Source organism: Acartia tonsa, chromosome 8 (assembly GCF_053477335.1).
Source record: "Acartia tonsa isolate MP-2025a chromosome 8, ASM5347733v1, whole genome shotgun sequence".
NCBI lineage: Eukaryota > Metazoa > Arthropoda > Copepoda > Calanoida > Acartiidae > Acartia > Acartia tonsa.
In genome coordinates, this window is record NC_137267.1 from 44992499 (window position 1) to 45012978 (window position 20480).

The following is a 20480-nucleotide window of genomic DNA, read 5'->3' on the forward strand; positions in this document are numbered from 1 at the left end:
TTAGCCCGAATTACTTCTATTGATACTTCAACCAAAAAACTACACAGAACCAATTCTAAGCTAAAGGATCTGATTTTAATCACAAGTAAATAAATTTTTTGTAAATTTTGGCGGGATTCTGAGGAAATTTTTGTGTCAACTTAAGGATTAGGTGAGAAGATAAGGAGTCAACATACTCACACACAATAAAAAAAAATAAGGGGGGTGAGCTCATAATTGCACCACCTTGACGCAGGGCTAGGTGGTCAGGGGGGAGGTGTGGGGCTGGGGGAGGGTGGCCCTTACTACTTGTTGTAGTATATAATTATCCATGGTAGAAGCATGATGGTACACATGTATTCAAAAATTCTAACTTCAGGAAATTATATTACTGTCACATATGCTAAAATTATTACGCTCAGAGTGTGTTTTCAAAATACTATTTTTTTTATTGGAAAGCTTATTGTTTATAGTTTTTAAAAAGGTAAGTATCCATCATAATTTCGTGTGTTTTAGTGAAATGTAGTGAATCAAAAAGAAATTTATATGATTTAGGTAAATTAATTAGAATCCATTAGAACATAACAAGTCCTTAGACGGTCCAGAGGTGGAGGATGAACTAGTTATTACACCCCCTCCCCCCCTCAATCTTTGACACCCCTTTATTACCTCCTTAAAATTTTGAAAAATAAATTAAACTGTTTAATAATCTCAAAATCTAAAGAGACAAAGTCTAAACTTAATAATATTATGTAAACCTTACCTTACTCACATAACTTGTTGAAAAAAAATCAGTTTTCTTTCCAAATTTTGCGATAAATCAATTTGTTAGCATCTATTGTTGAAAAACTGAGAAATATGTTGGTGGAATTGTTATAAATTGATTTTGTTTTCGTTAAATGATGATAGAGAAGATGCACTTCGAGAGGGACAAATCATTATAATATGGTCATGGATCTTTTACAGCATATACTTCTAGAGGGACAAATCATTATAATATGGTTGTGGCTCTTTTACAGCATATACTTCTAGAGGGACAAATCATTATGATAAGGACGTGGCTCTCACACAGCATATACTTCTAAGGGGACAAATCGTTATAATAAGGTCGTGGCTCTTATACAAGATATACTTTTAGAGGGACAAATCATTATAATAAGGACGTGGCTCTTATACAGCATATACTTCTAGAGGGACAAATCATTATAATAAGGACGTGGCTCTTCTAGAGGGACAAACCATTATAATAAGGTCGTGGCTCTTATACAACATACTTTTAGAGGGACAAATCATTATAATAAGGACGTGGCTCTTATACAGCATATACTTCTAGAGGGACAAATCATTATAATAAGGACGTGGCTCTTCTAGAGGGACAAACCATTATAATAATGTCGTGGCTCTTATACAACATACTTCTAGAGGGACAAATCATTATAAAAAAGTCGTGTCTCTTATACAACATACTTCTAGAGGGACAAATCATTATAATAAGGTCGTGGCTCTTATACAACATACTTCTAGAGGGACAAATCATTATAATAAGGTCGTGGCTCTTTTACAGCATATACTTCTAGAGGGACAAATCATTATAATAAGGACGTGGTTCTCATACAACCTATACTTTTTGAGGGACAAATCATTATAATAAGGTCGTGGCTCTTATACAACATACTTCTAGAGGGACAAATCATTATAATATGGTCGTGGCTCTCATACAGCATAAACTTCTACAGGGACAAATCATTATAATAAGGACGTGTCTCTCTTTCTGCATATACTTCTAGAGGGACAAATCATTATAATAAGGACGTGGCTATCATACAGCATATACTTCTAGAGGGACAAATCATTATAATATGGACGTAGCTCTTATACAGCACATACTTTAGAGGGACAAAACATTATAATAAGGACGTGGCTCTCATACAGCATATGCTTCTGGAGGGACAAATCATTATAATAAGTTCGTGGCTCTTATACAACATATAAAAAAAGGAAATCTTTATTTCAAATAAGAATAGCTTTTAAGATTAACTTTTGGGTTAGGGGACATACAGTTTTTTAGCTCAAAAACTTTGGGCACTTTTATTGTAATTTGATTGGTTGGTTCCAAACCAGTAGTGTCCAAACATTTCAGCCAATAATTTTAATCTACAGAAAGGGTGATTTTGTTTATCATCTTCTGGGATGTAAATTTACTTTACATTGACTTATCCCTTTCTAGTTCTTAACAAGCATATTTATAGTCAAGGCATTACCCTTGCCATGCCATTGTTATATTAGCAAAAATATAATTTTTAAGCCAAATTTGTAAACTAAAGTACATCAATATAAGACTATATTTTCCTTGATAAACAGGATTTAATGAGATCTTTTGGTTAGATTAGACAGAAAATAATTTAAAGTTTTTGATATAAGGATATGCTATTTTATTTCCATAATCTTTCCTTAAAAAATCTACCCTACACATATAACCAAAATGAATTGATATCTTATCTGTGCTATAAGGAACATATATCAATTTATCTATCTATCTATCTATCTATCTATCTATCTATCTATCTATCTATCTATCTATCTATCTATCTATCTATCTATCTATCTATCTATCTATCTATCTATCTATCTATCTATCTATCTATCTATCTATCTATCTATCTATCTATCTATCTATCTATCTATCTATCTATCTATCTATCTATCTATCTATCTATCTATCTATCTTTCTATCTATCTATCTATCTATCTATCTATCTATCTATCTATCTATCTATCTATCTATCTATCTATCTATCTATCTATCTATCTATCTATCTATCTATCTATCTATCTATCTATCTATCTATCTATCTATCTATCTATCTATCTATCTATCTATCTATCTATCTATCTATCTATCTATCTATCTATCTTTCTATCTATCTATCTATCTATCTATCTATCTATCTATCTATCTATCTATCTATCTATCTATCTATCTATCTATCTATCTATCTATCTATCTATCTATCTATCTATCTATCTATCTATCTATCTATCTATCTATCTATCTATCTATCTATCTATCTATCTATCTATCTATCTATCTATCTATCCATCTATCTACCTACCTATCTATCTATCTATCTACCTATCGTTTACACCAATGAATGAGTTGAAAACTCATTTTTATTTTCTTCAGTAATTTATTTTTGTCTGTAATTAATGAGTTTTTCATAGGACATGCGTGTTCTAAAAAGATTGGGTTTTCCCTGTCTTTATTAATATATCCTTATAATGACCCGGGAAGGTTTGTAACTATTTTGGGTTAGGGTACCACCCTCCTCCTAAGAGAAATCGCCACAGGAAAAAAAATTACCCCCCTCCCCATAAAAAAAACTTATCGTTATTATATATTGTTTGTATTTCAAACAAATTTCCCAGTATAGCATCGAAACCAGGGCTAACAATACTGGAATTAATCTTGTAATTTTTTATTTTACCATCAGCGGGAAACTGGCTATGATACAATGCGATAAACAGAAAATTTAATCAATTAAACTGATTAAATTTTCTGTTTTAATAATGATTTATGCTTTTTTGTTGTAGTACATCTCTGAAGTGGATTCTTTAAAAAAAATTAGGGTCGCCGCATCGCTTCCCAACTAAAATTGTTTTTTCTTTTGTGAAAAATCCTCCAAAATCTCATAAAAATCTACACAAAATATTTTAAATCTTATGTTAATAACGCTTCTATGATTTTATTTCATTTTTGTAGATTTTTTATGTGATTTTGGAGGATTTTTCACAAAAACAATTTTGGTGAGGCAGCGATGTATCGACCCTATTTTTAAGAATCAATCTATGTCTTCTGAGTATCAACAATCTTTATTCTTACAAACTAGCCTCTAGATATCTGTTTATTGATAACAGTTCATCTTAATCAACATTGGATTTTTATTTTATCTATACTTCATTCTATTGGATTTTCTTTATATTTCATTGTCTTATCTTATCAATTATCTATTTTTTTTTCGTAATTAATTCCTGGAACCATTGGGCATAATGATACATACGAAGCATATCTTCAACCAAGTTTTATTTTTTTAAATTTAGGATATATATGTATTTTTTAGAAATTTTTGTTCATGCTTTTAAATAATGTTAATTATCAAATGTGTTGTTACTCTATATGTGCGTTTATTGTGGCTTCTTTTTAACAGGGATCTAAAGGGATAAGACTATGACCGTTAAATTGGTGTACATCCACAATGATAATACACAAAATTATCTCTTCCGTAGATTACAATTAGTGGTTTATGAAACGTTGGACAGTTAACTTAATAAAGCAACAAATCAAAATATAAAAAAAGTCCTCAAAGTTGTTAAAAGCTAATGAATCAGAAAACAAAACTGTTTTACAGCACAGGGTTCTGTGGTAATGTGTATAAAGATGTATCTATCTGTCAATAAAAGTAAATAGTACTTTCTCGAATATTGGTCAATAAAAAGAACCAATATGTTTTATGTAACTTGCATTTCAGAGAGGGAGGGAGGGGTCGTTGGGCTGTTTATTACACTAGCCCTCAAAGTTTTACAATAATATTTTCTGATAAGATGGCTTAATAACTTTGTGGGTTTCTATTAAATTTTGATTAAGTTGAATGTTCAAATGTTTCAACCACTAATTGTAATCTATATAATGTGTATTTTGTATTTCATCAGTGGGGATGTACATCACTATATTGGCCATTGTCTTATCCCTTCAGATTCCTGCATGCATTTACTATTCGTTTTAGAAAGCAAGGTTGCTCTATAATTAAGACATGTCCACTATTCTGTCTATCTTTCATTAAAAATAAGTCAAGAATATGCTGATATGTACGTGATGTATTGACAGGGAAAAATTTGTTGTCAATTTAAGTTGCTTATATGGATCTCATATAGTGGTCAGTTCTTTCATACATTAGAAGGGGTGGATGATATCGTTATCTATCCAGCTGCGACTATCACTTTATTAGAGTACATGAAAATCTGATGCAACATCCAAGTAATGATATTTAGACTGCTGAAATACCTATAGCCTATTCCCAGTCAAACCTAGAAGTATTTTGTTATTATACAATTACAATGTCGACTATATGGCAGTCTATAAAGTGGTCTTAGCTGACCAAGTATTGTCTTTAAACTGTTTAAACGAGCCTCATTTTTAAACATTTTTGATTTACACCAATAATAATGGATGCTTGGATATTATGACAGGAGGAAAATTGTCGTCCATTTAGGTTGTTATTTCCCATGCCATTTATTAGTCAGTTTGTTTATCTATAAAGAGTGGAGGAGATGGGGTAAAGTTGCACGCGGGGATCGTTATCTTAGCCCGCTACAAATTTCACTTTATGCGAGTAAATGATAAACTGCTGTAAGTCATAAAAAATTCATTATAATAATTATTACTAATATTTATTATACAACTCTCAATGATTATGTTTTATGTTGATATAACAACAGCATGACAGTTTTACAGGGTAAGGATTGCTTTCTGCCTCCCATTATACAATTTACTTTGTCTGTCGGCCGTCAAAAAGATTCTTAATGAAGATTTCGTAATTTTCTATCATTGAATATCTTCTATTTTGAAATTCCTCTTAATTTATCTCTTTTTATGACCACTGAACATGCTCTATAATTAAACTAAATAATTTTTTATATCATCAAACTCAAATACATTTAAATCCATTTCAAATGTTATTTCAAATTATGACAAATTTGTAAAAAATTTCAATTCTATATGAAATATTTTTATTTAAATTAGGAATAATTTACTCTCATATAAAAATAGGATTACTCATGCTTAAAAAGTTAAAAATGTTTGTCTATTTGCTCTTGGCATAGTCACTTAAAGTAGTTTACTATACAGGGTGATTTTTAACAAAAATAATTGCTCATAAGTCCTTTATTTTTATTTGATTTTAGAGATGCTTTTCTGATTACTTTGTGTTTAATTGTCCTCGGAATCAATATTACAAAAATTAAGCAAATTAGGTAGTTAAAGATTGAAATTTTTAAAGTTCAACAAAATGCTAAAAATGATTACACCCCCTTTAATATTCAAGACCAGCCTTTCCCTTTTTCATCCCCACAAGGAATACAACCCGCTAGCAAAACCCTGTACACGCCACTGTATTCAATAATTCTGAAATCACCCTATATAAAATATAAGCAATATTTAAACGTCATATACAAAATCACAGAAAAAGCGATGACAGTTTTTCTGCTGTCATTTGGAGCAAAGCTGCTCATAAAATATCATCTTACCTAATTTTATTCATAGCTTTCTTAACATTTTATTTTAAAACGTATTTAAAACAGAAGTTTGAAGAAGGGAAGTTAAGGGGTATAGTTGTCTGTCCTCTCATCTCCATGAAATAGACAAAGGGGGTGTAAAGTTTACAAATTTACCCCCCATCCCCCCTTTAACTCATGGGATATGTAAAATTTTGCACGCTTCGTTTTTAAATTTTTAAATCAAAAAACGCTTTTTTTACGTATGAGTAAAGTATGTTGCTTACGGAGGGGAATGTACACCTCAATACCAATAAAACAACAACCCCTTTTGCTTCACGCACCCACTATGGCAACACCTTGTGCACACCATCGATTAAAACATATATTTTCATACTTCTGCTGTAAAAGAACATGATCTAACTTCTTTTATAAGAATATATCCCTTATATACAGTTGTATATTTTTAAGTAAAGCCAGTAATGATTTTAGAACACACTGATATATATATATTATTTTTGGCTGCACCATTTCTTAAAACCGTCATCCTTGTTCTTTGACATATATATTTCCAATCGATATATTATTACATGGATATTGCAAAAGATTTTCATGTACTTTAATATAGCGATTCTCGCAGCTGACTAGAATAACTATACCCAAGCCCATCCCCTCCTACTGGATGAACGAACTGACCAATAAACGTCCATATTAGCGAGTTTATTAGATGATAAATTTTCCCCTGTCATCATATCCACGTTTATCTTATATCCATTATATTTCATTTTTTGCTGACAAATATACAAATACAATATATATAACTCATATATTCCTCGCTTCTAAAAATCACTACCATTTCATATCTTTATTAAAAGCGAAACTTTTTACAATTTGACTCGATCCGAATATGGTTTCGAAACCGATTGATATTCGCTGGATGAAACGGGCCATTTTGAAAAACCATGTATCGTATCCTATGTATAGACAGTTTTCCACAAATAAAATAAAAATCATCAAATATATACCAGTTTTGGTTGCCCATCTCTTCGGCCCATGAGGCCTATAAAAGTTGAATTAACTTTTTTTTTCATTTTACTATTCGCGGAAAGCTGTCAATAAAATGATTCGATTTTATTTAAATGGTGAGTGTGTGTGTGTGTGTGTGTGTGTGTGTGGATATTTGTATTTTGTTTGTGAATATTGTTTAGATATTATCAGGGATCTTAAGGGATAAGACAACAGACGATAAATTAATGTACGTACACATTGATGATAAACAAAGTTGCCCCTAATGTAGATTAGTATCATTGGTTGAAAAGTTTGGAACTTTTAGTATGGAATCATCTTATCTCGGACAAAGTAGCCTCGTTCAAAGTAGCCTCCGGACAATGTGCCTCAAAAGGAAAGTAGCCTCCACTGTTAAAAAAATGCCATGGCCGCAGTGCTCGGCCCCCTGGCCTGCCTAGCCGCGGGCGCTCGGCCCCATGCCCTGCCCCTTAGCCTAAAACCTAACCTAACCTAATCTAAAAATTGTAAAAACATTATTAAAAATTGTAAAAACAATATTTAAAATTGTAAAAACAATATGCCCCATGCTCGGCCCCTTAGCCTAAAACCTAACCTAACCTAATCTAAAAATTGTAAAAACATTATTAAAAATTGTAAAAACAATATTTAAAATTGTAAAAACAATATTAAAATCTACCAACCATTTTTTGTAAAATCCACGAATCTCTAAACCACCTATGTATTAACAGTTGAAGATTTTTTTAAAATAGATATCCTGAGGCTAACATAGGTTAGGTTAGTTTAGGTTATAGGTTAGGGAGCCGAGCGCCTTCAGCTAGGCAGGCGAGGGGGCAGAGTGCTGTGGCAATGTCCTTTATTAATAGTGGAGACTACTTTCCTGATGAGGATACTTTTCTTAAGTAGATGTCCTGAGGCTACTTTGTCCTAAATTCTACTTTGTCCGGAGGCTACTTTGTCCAAGATCCGAATCAACCAATCAAAATTCAAAAAAAGTACCCAAAGTTTTAACCCAACAAATAAGATAAGGTGGTTAAAAATCTTTGGGTACCAGTATAATTTACAGCCCTATATACACTACCTCCCCGGATAATATTGCTATATTGTTTGGATAAGCCTGCTTCAAATTCAATAGTATTTACATATATTTATTCTAAAGTCTTACAACTTTAAAAATATTCTAAAATAGAACTTCAAAGAATTATATTGATACTTTTAGAAGCTTTATAAAACAAAATGGGGAGTTTAAGTAAAATATTAGGTTTTATATACATTCTTAAAATAATTATATAATAGTATGTTAAAAAGAAGAAAAGAATTTCACTAAATAAAGATATAATTCTGAATTATATTAAAACTAGCGGCTTCGCCCCTAGCCTCTAGGCTAAAAGGAAAAAAATGAGGAGGATTTTTTTTTTGGGGGGGGGGAGGGTTGGGTTTTAATAGTTATCGCATCGTATTACAGACATTGAATTTTAAAAATTATAAGAATAAAACCAGTTCAGGCCGAAGTCTCGGAATGACAAAACTTGTATTAATTAATTCTATGATTCTTATTTCATTCGTGGTAATTCAATGCTATACATGATTTATCAGTATGGCTGAGAACCGGATCTAATCCTCCGGATATTTATCGGTTTCGAAAAAAAAGGAAATAGAATTATCTTTCTAGAAATTTTGAATTACTTTTTAGACATAAAAATTTGTTAAAAATCTTTTAAACTTTAAAACAAAAGTTCACGAAATAAAAAAAAATATATGTGACTCAGTAATATTAATAGATAGAAACGATGAACTCAAGACCTCAGTGAAAAATCTAGAGATTAAGAAACTCAAGAACCAGAAACAATGTATACAAAGACTGTGCAGTTGGAACATATTCTATTTGACCATCTTCATCTTGGTATTCAATATTCATAACCAGGAAAAAAAGTGTCAAAGCTACTATTCAAGCTTGCGTATCGGTCAGTTGGTCAATTATTACTTAAGATACTCTACCCAGAAATAGAAATATTTCCTTGACTTAAAAAACCATATCGGCCCAGTGGTTAGCTATATATTAAGCTACAGAAGACACATTTACATCGTGTTACTTTTAAATAAGGCAAACACTTCCATCATTTTTGTTGACTTTATGAAAGAAAATCTTTTGTATAATAATGATTGTAGGAAAGGTGTGTTCGCCTGTATTGGTAGATTGTAATCAAAAAGGACTGTTTTATGGAATAATTTATAGCGATCTATAAGTTTTTCTTTATTCAATTTTTAACAACATATTTCTACAATATTGTTTTAATTTTTTTTCTGAAGTTAAAGTTTCCCTTAAAGTTTCTAACGAGCACAGCAATCCCTCTAATTTTTTTTAAAGTTCTAAGTAAGTGGTGGTAAATTGTCGTTTTTTTAGTTGTTTACCTTAGGTTGGGTTATATTCGATACGGGGTAGCCCAGCAGGGTTAGGGTCGTCGCAGAGTTAGTGCTTCCTGCATCACCTTCTTATTTTCATTTATTTTAGAATTAGGGCGTTGGAAGTGGAGTTTTGTGCTCGCTAGACATTTTGTGGGAAAGTACCATAATTTATTAAACTACAAATATCTGATTTTGATTAGTAAGCATTACAAGAACTACATCTGTTCTATATACACTTGTAAAAAAGAGGAAAATTTTCTTTTTCTTATTTTCTTGATTTATTATGTGTTTATTTGTTATGTTAGTAGCACATATTGTTCTTTCTTACAGGGGTCTAAAGGGATAAGACAATGGCCGTTAAATTGAAGGACGTCCCCAGTGATAGCACACACAAACTTATCCTTTCTATAGATTAACTTTAGTGGTTAAAACGTTTAAGCACTTAACTTAATAAACCAACCAACAAAATCCACTAAAAGTCTCCAAAGTAGTTAAGCCAACGAAACGGAAAACGTTATTATAAAACTTGGGGACTAGAATAATAAACAGCCCATTGTCCACTCTCTCAATGTGTTTCTTTCTTAATATATTTTACCATTTGTACAATTTTTGCTTCTACAGATGTAATTTTACACCTTCAGACACACAAACTTAATCAACTAGTCGCCGATATCACCTCATTGGTCAGTCAGTCTGTTGGTCTGTAACTTTCACGTTTTTGTTTTCCATCCATGTTTTGTAATGTATCTTTCAGTAGCAAAGTTATTATATAATTCCCTTCGGCCGTTTGTCAGTCACGACATTAGATTTTCTCGGTTGCTATTCAAGCAAGACGGCTGAAATTAAACATATAAGAAGATTCCCTATACCAATGAGCATCCAATATATAACTAACTTAGTCCGTCTGTCTGTTAGTCATGCTACAAAAATGTAAACGTGCAAAACAACATACTCCAACCATTAAACTGTTAATATTATTTTTAGGTTAATCCTATAAAGTATCCTAGGCTAGCCAAGGGGTTCCGATTTCCATGAATAATGAATATGTAGAATTTTGCAGGATTTGGCCTATTATCATAATACCAAAGATACAGTGTGCGTTTTTTTTATTAGGTAAAAAGTAAATGCTTATTAGGCCTACTTAACCTTGACTGGAATTATTCATCAAAATCTCAATTTCTTCATTGGATTGAGGAGTTTTGTACCATAAAAAATATTTAGCAGTTTTCAACAAATTATTCCTCTAAAACTTGTTTTGGCATAGCATATGATTTTGGATTTATTTGAAGGTTATTGTTTTGACTTAACAACTTTTAATGCAGCTGGCTCCCAAACGGCTGGCAGCACTATCATTAAAACTGGATTGAAACTATTTTTCAAATTTGACTTGCCTTTTCAACCATGTGATAGCTGGGTGTGGAACTTAAAGAAATTCTGCCGCATCATAAATTTAGTTTTGTGTTCTCGTGTATTGGGTGTTTGTGGCATGATTCTGTAAAGGATAAATTCTACGCATCTCAAGTGATATCAAGTCTACCTACAGATCAAAATCCTGTTGAAAATTCTGATCTGGATACTCTTCCCCATAAATGGATTTAGAATGCATGGATTTTGTGAGGGAGGAATTTTTGTCGTCGATTTAGGTTCCTAATATAGTCAAAAGATATTGGTCAGTACGTTCCCTCATGACCAGATAGTGAATGCGGTAAATTTATAAGGGTCGCGGGGTTTGAAGGCAGGGGCGTCCAAGCTTTTTTTTGAGGGGGTAAAATGGCGCGCGAAGCGCGCTGCAAATTTTTTTTACCCCCCCCAAAAAAATCTTTACCCCGGGGGTAAAATTTGCTTTGGGGGGGGGGTAATTACCCCCCCTGAAATCTGTTGGCAGGGGTAAATTTTGTTTACACCCCCCAAAATTTACCCCCTCCTAAATGGTTGGGGGTAAATTTTAAATGAAGGGGGTAATCACCCCATTACCCCCCCCCCTTGGACGTCTATGTTTGAAGGGAATGTTATATTAGCCAGCTGAGGGAAACATATTATCAGTGTATGCAAAAAATCTTTCACAATATCAACGTATTCTATATCCATTTCCCCATAATATTGAGCATCTTTTATATAAATTACTTGCCCTATTTGGTTATCAGTAATGCTATGAGGGATATGTATCTTTTATGGATTACTAAGTAATTCTGCATTGATATATAATCTTTAATTTCGTGGATGTTGTCATTAAAAGAAAACTCATGATAATGATTTCAAGATCGAAATAACACCTAAAGCTTCTAATAGTTTCTTATTTCATTATATGGTATTAGTGAATATCAACTCTAACGCAGAATTAACTTGACCACTTAATACTACATATATCTAACTGTATTTATAGGATATCACTTAAATTTATACCGACCATCCATATTTCATCAATCTATAATGCTAAGTAGAATGATGTCTGTCCATCCGTTAATCTGTCTGTCTGTCTGTCCGTTAAGCTTGAAATCTCGAAAACCGCTGTACCGATTGGGCTCTATATTTCAGGAATTATAGATACTAGTCCTTCGGTGGTATTGAGCTATTTTGTTGTGGGAAACTATCAGCCCATCCCCCTCCCCCCCCCCCAAAAAAAAAAAACACTAAGAAAATACCTCCCTCCATTTTTTTTGTAAAATACAAGTACAACACATAACATTAAATTAAATTTTGTACTGCTAGTTTAACAATATTTTACCTCTATCTTTTCTTTTAGCTTATTACTATAACTTATGTAATGGTTTTTGTTATGTAGCAAATTTTAAATTTTTGCTTAAAAAGTAGTTTTAGTAGAGTAGCAAAAGCCATGTCTAACCTCTACTCTAAGTGTTGTAATTATTTTCTAATGTTTTATATAACGAAGTGTCTAGGATCTAGCATCTACAATCTACATACCTTTATTTGGATGGAAGGGGAGTGGGGGGAGGGGAGCAGGTGTAGAAAAAAAAGGGAGAGCGAGGTGCTAAAACGGCACTTTGTGAGAGAGCACCCTTTAAACAATAGCTTGTTATTAACAAAAAAAAATAAAACCAAAAAGTAAAGTTTGTTAAGTACTCTTCCGAGTGAACTTTAAAAATTAAAATTGTTAGTTCAGTAATCAAAAGATTGGCAATCAATTCTACTATTGCGAAAATTTTCACAAATTAATAAAGAAAGTTGGAATAATTACTAGATTCGATACCAAAAAAATCTTGCGGGGCGTCAGCCCACTGGGGTTTAATAACCCCTTCTTTACTTAACCTGACAACAACAAACTTTTTGAGGGTGGGGTCCGTTTTTTACTAAGAATTTGAGGGAAATATGCATTCTAAGGTTTTTTAATAATAAGATTTTATAAAAACAATTTAACATAACGAACACAGTAATAGTGTCTGACTGATTATGACGTAACAAAAAAAAAATTAGCCAATGAGAGGCCGTTATTGACCATTGGTAAAATTTATAGTGGCCTCTCATTGGCTAATTTTTTTGTTACGTCATAATCAGTCAGACACTATTACTGTGTTCTAACATAACACATATTGTGGACAACTTATTGATTCCATTATCCTGATTGTGTAATACTTTATTGTTAAGTTTTATAGGTTAGGAATATTGAAAGTTTGTATGAACAGGTTGGAGTAGCACCTACACTAACACAAGCACAACTAACGCCATCTATACCAAGGAATAACAATTAAAATTAAGAGGAGACAATGGACTTACGAGTTTTAACCTTTAGTAGCTTAAAAATGATGTAATGAAAGTTTGAAAGAGGATAAAACATAAAAAAAAATATTTTTTCTCACTTCAGTCCAGCAGTCGGTCCAGTTTGATTTAAACAAATGAATGCACAGACATACAGACAGACATCAAATTGATTAGTATAATAGCTGTTTGTTTCTATTTTTACTTACAAGTACGCCCCTAGAGGACTTTAGTGGTACTTACGGGAAGGGGATAAGCCGACCCTTTAAATTTTAGTAGATTTTTTATGGGCGATTTCACCTTGGAGGGTAGAGTTACCCTCCCCCAAAATAGCTAAAAACCTTCCCTGGAAATATGAGAAGCTTAGTTGTCAATGACAATGATATTGGTTGAGCGGTTAGCAAGATCCTTTGCTACATGCAGATCAGGGGCGTCCAAGCTTTTTTATTTTTTTAAAATTTTTAAGGGGGGGGGTAAATTTTTTTTTTTTTTTTTGGGGGGGGGCGGTAATTACCCCCTCCTAAATGGTTTGGGGTGCCTACAGCACCACCAAGGTAGGGGTAAATTTTACATGGGGGGGGGGGGGGTAATCACCCATTTACCCACCCCCCCCCCTCTTGGACCTCCTTGATGCAGATAGACAGGTATATAGATACATAGACATCCTAAAAGAATTAATTGTTTTTGTCAGATCTGATGATGTCAAACAAAGTGAAATTCAAGCAGATAATCTAAATATATATAAGGTAAGTTTAATCATAATTAATCAGGGTAGGGGAAAATTTTAAATAGGGGTGGGGGGGTAAAATGAAAAAAATTCATTTTTTGGGGGGGGGCGGGGGGTAATCCCCACTTTACCCCCCCCCCCCTTGGACGTCTATGATTCTATACATAAGATTGGCCCATTTACCTTTGACTATAAAAGCATAATTGTCAAAGATAATAATTATTGGTTGAAGAATTTATCGCATCTTATTGTAGACAGTTTTCCATGGATATTAAAACCATTTTTTTTAGCACCGAGATGCTGAAGTCACGGACTAACAAAACTGGTTTGATTTATATGATTATACATTTTTATATTCGTAGAGAACCGGTTCTCATGCAGCGGATTTTAATCGATTTAAACAATATTGGAAATATTATTGGAAGGTTTTAAATCATTAGATCGATTCCATCATACCTAAACATTGAATTAGAGTGAAAAATAATTTTTTAAAGAACATTATATTTTTAAGGGAAGTTAACTAGTAGCTGGGCTAATGACTATATCCTCTGGAGAATTAATATATCCTTCAGTAATTTCATTTCAATAAATCATTCTATAATTTGAAGAGAACGCCCATAATGGATATATTGTTACTTGGAAGTTAAACCAGATTTTCATATTCTCTAATAATGTGAAACTTGTAGCGGGCTAAACTAACGATCTCCCCCGTATACCCAATCACCTCCCATCCTACTTGATGAACGAACTGACCAATAAGTGTTGGCCACGTGAGCAACCTGAATTGACGAAAATTTAGTTTCCTGTCATAATATCCACGTATATTTTATATCAGGGATCGGAAGCCTCACGTAAGCCGCGTGTAAGCCTCAGTGAAATCGTGATTTTATCACAATAAAATTCAGCTGGATGTATAAAACGGCTCTTTAGCAGACAATCCTTCTTTCTGAAATTTTTTTTTCTGCTCACAAGCAGGTTTAAAACTGAGGCTTATGCGCGGCTTACGTGAGGCTTCCGATCCCTGTTTTATATCCATTGTATATGAACCCTTGTGAAAATCAGGGATTGAAAAGATAGGGAAAATGCTTTTTTTTCATTTTGGAATATTAAGAAGGCGTTTGGGGGAAGATGATTACAGTCCCTTTACAGATTATGACATCATACGATAGAATAACCAATGAGAGGCCAGCATAAATTTTACCATTGTATATTGGCCTCTCATTGGCTATTCTATCGTATGACGTCATAATCTGTGGAGGGGCTTTAATCATCTTCCGTTTGGGGGGACATTCAATATAGCAGTTTGGCAAAAAAAAGCTTTGCTAGGGACCACCAGGGCTAGGAGCTAAGTTAAAAAAATAAGTATGTTTCATAGCGACCAGGAAATTGTTTCATTACTAAGAGCCTAGAAATTAGAATTATCTAGTACTTACTGACATTAATGGCGTACTTATTGACGTACATATACATAGAAGTTTTTAAAAGCAGATATATCCTTTATCCATGAGACAGCCACCAACTTTATGGCAGTAATCATGGATCAAAGGTCAAATTATTAACTTTAGTATCAACATATACAATATATGTATGTACAAATATTAATCATTTTTACGGCAAAGCTTATACAAATAGATATCTAATGGTTAGTGACACAAAATTGCCTTTTAAAACCAATATCCAACAATTTTTAAGCATAGTATTCAAAACCATATATTTAAATGGTATTATTTTTTTCAAATTTCAACTCTCAGGCTAAAAAAATGTTTATTTGATTTTCAGTAATTTATTTAATAATAAAAGTCTTTAGTTATTATTCTTTTTCTGAACCAGATTAGGTTAAGCAATTTTAGTTTTTTTTGTGTTTAAATGTCTGTTTTTTTTATTTGTGTGTGTTTCTGTTCGTGCGTGTGTGTTTGTGTGTGTGTATGTGTGTGTGTATGTGATTCTGTGTGTGAGTGTGTGTGTGGAAGGGTTGAAATATTTGCCACTTCCTCTCTCCTTGACACTGAACATACCATTGACACACAGTGGGATAAAACAAAACAAAAAAAACTTGAAGATATTTTCTTAAAACCAAGTTTGTCGTGGAATATTTTGGTTTCTCTTTGATTTCATGTATTTTTAGTATGTATTATGAAGAATATATCATAATTTCGTAAATTAATCAACATATAAAAGTAAAAAAGATGTAAATTTAAATAAAAAATTTATCATGATGCCCCAAGACACAATTTTCACAGTGCAATAGATAAATTGAAAAGAGAAATAGGCTAAAAGTTTTAATTGAAATAGAATATTATTGTGTGATAGCTCCAAATCACCGATAATTTACTAATACATTTTAAAAAACAGATAGCTCTCATCGTTAATTTAGGCATTTTAGAATTATTAGATTTCAAACTATAGTAGTTCGGTACGATTTAGAAAGCGTAGTAACTCTATAATCGTTACTATAGTGTCCTTACGTCTATTTAAAACATGTTGATCTTAAACTTTTTTTTGTAATATATTAATCCTAATTATCTAATTTTTGTAATACTAATAAGTTTGTCATAAAACAATATCCTGTTAAAAATTTACTTACGACACTTATTTATATATTTGCCTATTCAGTTCTGACACTCTACAAGTATTCATGATAGTTTGTCTTACCGTTTTAGAGCAATTTACTTGTCCATTTTTCCTTTAAAAAGCTCGAACCAACAGCATTCAACACCCCACAGCATGCAGAGCAACAACAATTCCATAACCACAAATCATGAGTTCACAATTTCTATGCTCAAATTTAGACTCATATACATCATTTTTACAACTTGTAATACTTTTCCAGTATGGCTTCAAAACTGATTAATATCTCCTCTCAACATCTTGTATAGCATCGTATTACAGACAATACAGACGAATATTAATAGCTTTAGTCTTATACTCTTTATTTTAATATCCGCGGAAAGCTGTCTATAAGAAGATGCGTTAAATAACTATTACACATAAAATTACAAAGAAACGCTTAAAACACATAATTTTTGTAAAATCATGTAAATATAAGCATTATATTTTGCAGTATTTTGATAAGTTGATAAGTATATAATGGCTATGCGATACAATCTTTAGCAAATAAAATTTAAGATAAATAACATTGTTTGGATTTACAATAGCATTATTATGGGAATGTCGTAAATTAAGAAATTAGCTGAAAAATTTTTTTGGAGCGAATTTATTCTTACAGTGAAATATCCCTGTCTGTCAATTAAATGAATAAAAGATGTACGTGGATATATTGACAGGGGAAAATTTGTCATTAATTTAGCTTGTTAATATGGATCTCATTTATTGGTTAGTTCATTCATCCATCCGGAGGGGGGAAAAGGAGTAAAGGGGAAGGATAAGGGATATACTATAGCCAGCTGCGAGTATCTTTATCAGAGTACATGAAAATCTGTTGCAAAATCCAAGTAATAATGTATCCATTGTTGATGATGAAGCTAATAAAATATGTGTAGTTCCAGCTTGCACTTTTCTCCAAAACTTTACTGCTAGATAACTTTAAAATTCATTCATGACAAGAACAAACATATTCTTGGATACCATTCTCCAATGCAATGGTTAAAATATAGAAACCAACCATTCGTTGGCTGAATAACATAGGGGAAATTCAACGTTTCAACCATTGAATTTTGACTTGTTGGTTCATTTATTCAAGTGTCCAAATGTTTCAACCACTAATTGTAATCTACAAAAGGGGTAATTTTATGTCTCATCATTGGAGATATATCAATTTATCAGCTATTTATTATCCTTTTAAATCCCTGAGAAATGTAATATAAAATTATGGGCAAATTGCTTTTTTTCGTCCCAAATTTAGTAATTAACCCTTTTCTAGACCTTTGAAAAGCTCCACTGTAAAGAAGAACCATTTCTGTTTAGCAATTAGCGATAGACAGACAGACTTACATCCTTTTACTTTTAAATTAGAGTTTGAAATTTTTTGCATTGTTAGAGTCCTTTTAAAGCCTACTAGATTTGAGGAAGGAAAGTGTGGCTCGGAAATTTTTTTTTAGTCATAAGTGTATGTGTAAGTGGGATGGGGGTCCGGGGGTTCAATGTTTAGACCCTAAAATACATTGGTATTATATCATACCTAATCTTATGAAATCTAAAATGATATAGTAATGTAGAGATGCAAAGGAACTAAGAAAAGTTGTATCATCACTGTTTTTATAAGGAATAATAAACGAAAATATGCTTAACAAATGCGTGTTCAAAGCTAGCATAGGCAGTATTTTTACATTTATATCAATTTATATTTCCTTTAAAATTTCAAATCATTATTTTATGTTGTATAGTTTTCATTCTGTTTAAAAAAATTCTAGTACGGCTTCAAAACCGATCAATATCCGCTGGATTAGAACCATACTGTATAATATATTTTCTAAGAATATTAAAATAAACATCATAAATTTTTTTTAGCCCAGGCCTTTAAAACCTCGGGTTTAACAAGACTGATTTTAAGCTTATTATATTTTATTTTAATACCCACGGAATACTGTTTATAATACTTTGCTATAAGTAACTATTATGTCCTTTTCTACAAATTTTTCTTTTTTTTCTGTCTGTTGATAATTATTGTTCTTTTCAAGATGAAAATTGAAAATCCGGTGTAATACCAATTAGCATACTCTTTTCCTTATAGAGTAGCTGCGCTGTTTCAAATGTTATTTTTCCATCTAAAATAATTTAACACAGGAAATTGACTCATTGATGACAATATAAAACACAATTTTTAGAAACATAATATTAAAACAAGAATGATTTTGTTTACTGTCAGGGTACCCTTTTTTTGAAAAGACAAGACAAAGTTTTATCCAAATATAAAGTAACAGAATCTGAGTGTTTCCAAAGGATCTCACTAACCGATGAACCGATATGGCTCTCCTTTAAAATCTAGCTTCTCTGAGGTCCTGGAAAGGTTTATAACTGTTTTGGGGGAGGTTACCTCCCAAGAGAAATAGCCAAAATATATTTTAAGTTCAGCTGTAAATATATTTAAGGTGACGCCACTGTATGACTTAATGGACCTTCCTTCCACAAGAGCGCCAATTCTTTTTTAATAAAACTACAATTAAATTTGGTGAGGCTAGAACTTCCACCTCCCCCCCCCCCTTATAACCTAAAGGTCCTCTAGAGGCCTCTACGGGCGTAGCCGCTGGTACAAAAAAGGATTATATCAATCATAATATGTTTTCAGACGTTTCTGGTATATAAAACCATTAAATAAAACCAAAACATATTATTAAATAACTTTTTGTGATTACCCCCCAAATCATGTTTATGGTTTTCAAGGATTTTTAGAAATTGCCATGAAAATACATCCGATTATAAAAGTAACAGGATATCTCTGAACCTGTCTGTCTGCTTTTGTGTCTGTTTGTATCTCGTAAGGATCTCGCTTACCACCGGATCGATATGTTCCTCCTATACAATATAAATTCTCACAGATAATGGGAAGGTTTATAACTATTTGGAGGAGGGTAATATCAATCTCCAAAATAGAAAATCAAATCACCCCTAGAAAAAGGACCCCATCCAATTTTTTTCTTGTAAAAACTGAAAGTGCTTCAAGCTGCTTTAGTATTTATGGGTTTTATGAATATTATACTTTCTGGTTATTTTTTGCGAGAGTTTTTGCCTTTGGAATTTGCCATTTCCTTTTTGGTTAATGATCATCACTTACTATAGCATCAGGGATCTTAAGGGATAAGACAGTGGACGATAAACTAATGTCTAACTAATTATGATAAAAAAATTCTCTTTCTCTAGAAAAAAAAAAATATTGGTTAAAGAGTTTTGTCACTATATCCCTTCCTGCTACCGCTTACACACAGACACTTTCATATATTTGATGGTGATGCAGCTACTTTATCACATACTAGCGGCTACGGGCTTGGGGTATGGTCGGACCTCCACGTGGTCCAAGCCGGGAACATCCATCCGGATGGCTAACCGACCAGGAGGCCAGAGGAGACAAAACTGTAATGTACAGGGCAACCTGGAACCTGCAGCCGTCTTTTTTGGCAACGGAGGGGTAGATCAGTAGCCGAGTTCTCTCTCTCCTTAAAAACATATAGGCCAGACACTGTTAGTGCAAACGCACGAGCAGTAGGCAGTGTACTATCGGTACAGAACGCCCTAGAAGAAGAAGAAGAACTAGCGGCTACGCCCCTAGATGCCTCTTGGAACATTTGAAGTTTGATGGGAGGGGGGGGGGGGGGTCGACCCACCTCTTAAAGTTTCAGTTTTAAAAGAAATAGTTAAAAAATGGATTAGGCTTTTTATTCTAGAGGCGATTTCCCTTGGGAGAGTG

At 32.6% G+C, this 20480-nt stretch overlaps 1 protein-coding gene across 1 annotated transcript in view; it reads left to right on the forward strand.

The window, feature by feature from the left end:
* Positions 1 to 277: 277 nt before the first annotated feature.
* The window catches only part of LOC145327067 (uncharacterized), a 147289-nt gene continuing 127086 nt past the window's right edge, over positions 278 to 20480 (forward strand). The window contains exons 1-4 of the mRNA XM_080170588.1: positions 278 to 356; positions 9052 to 9175; positions 13320 to 13370; positions 14082 to 14138. Of these exons, the coding sequence (XP_080026714.1) occupies positions 322 to 356; positions 9052 to 9175; positions 13320 to 13370; positions 14082 to 14138 (267 nt within the window). The 5' untranslated portion in view covers positions 278 to 321. The remainder of the gene's footprint in view (positions 357 to 9051; positions 9176 to 13319; positions 13371 to 14081; positions 14139 to 20480) is intronic.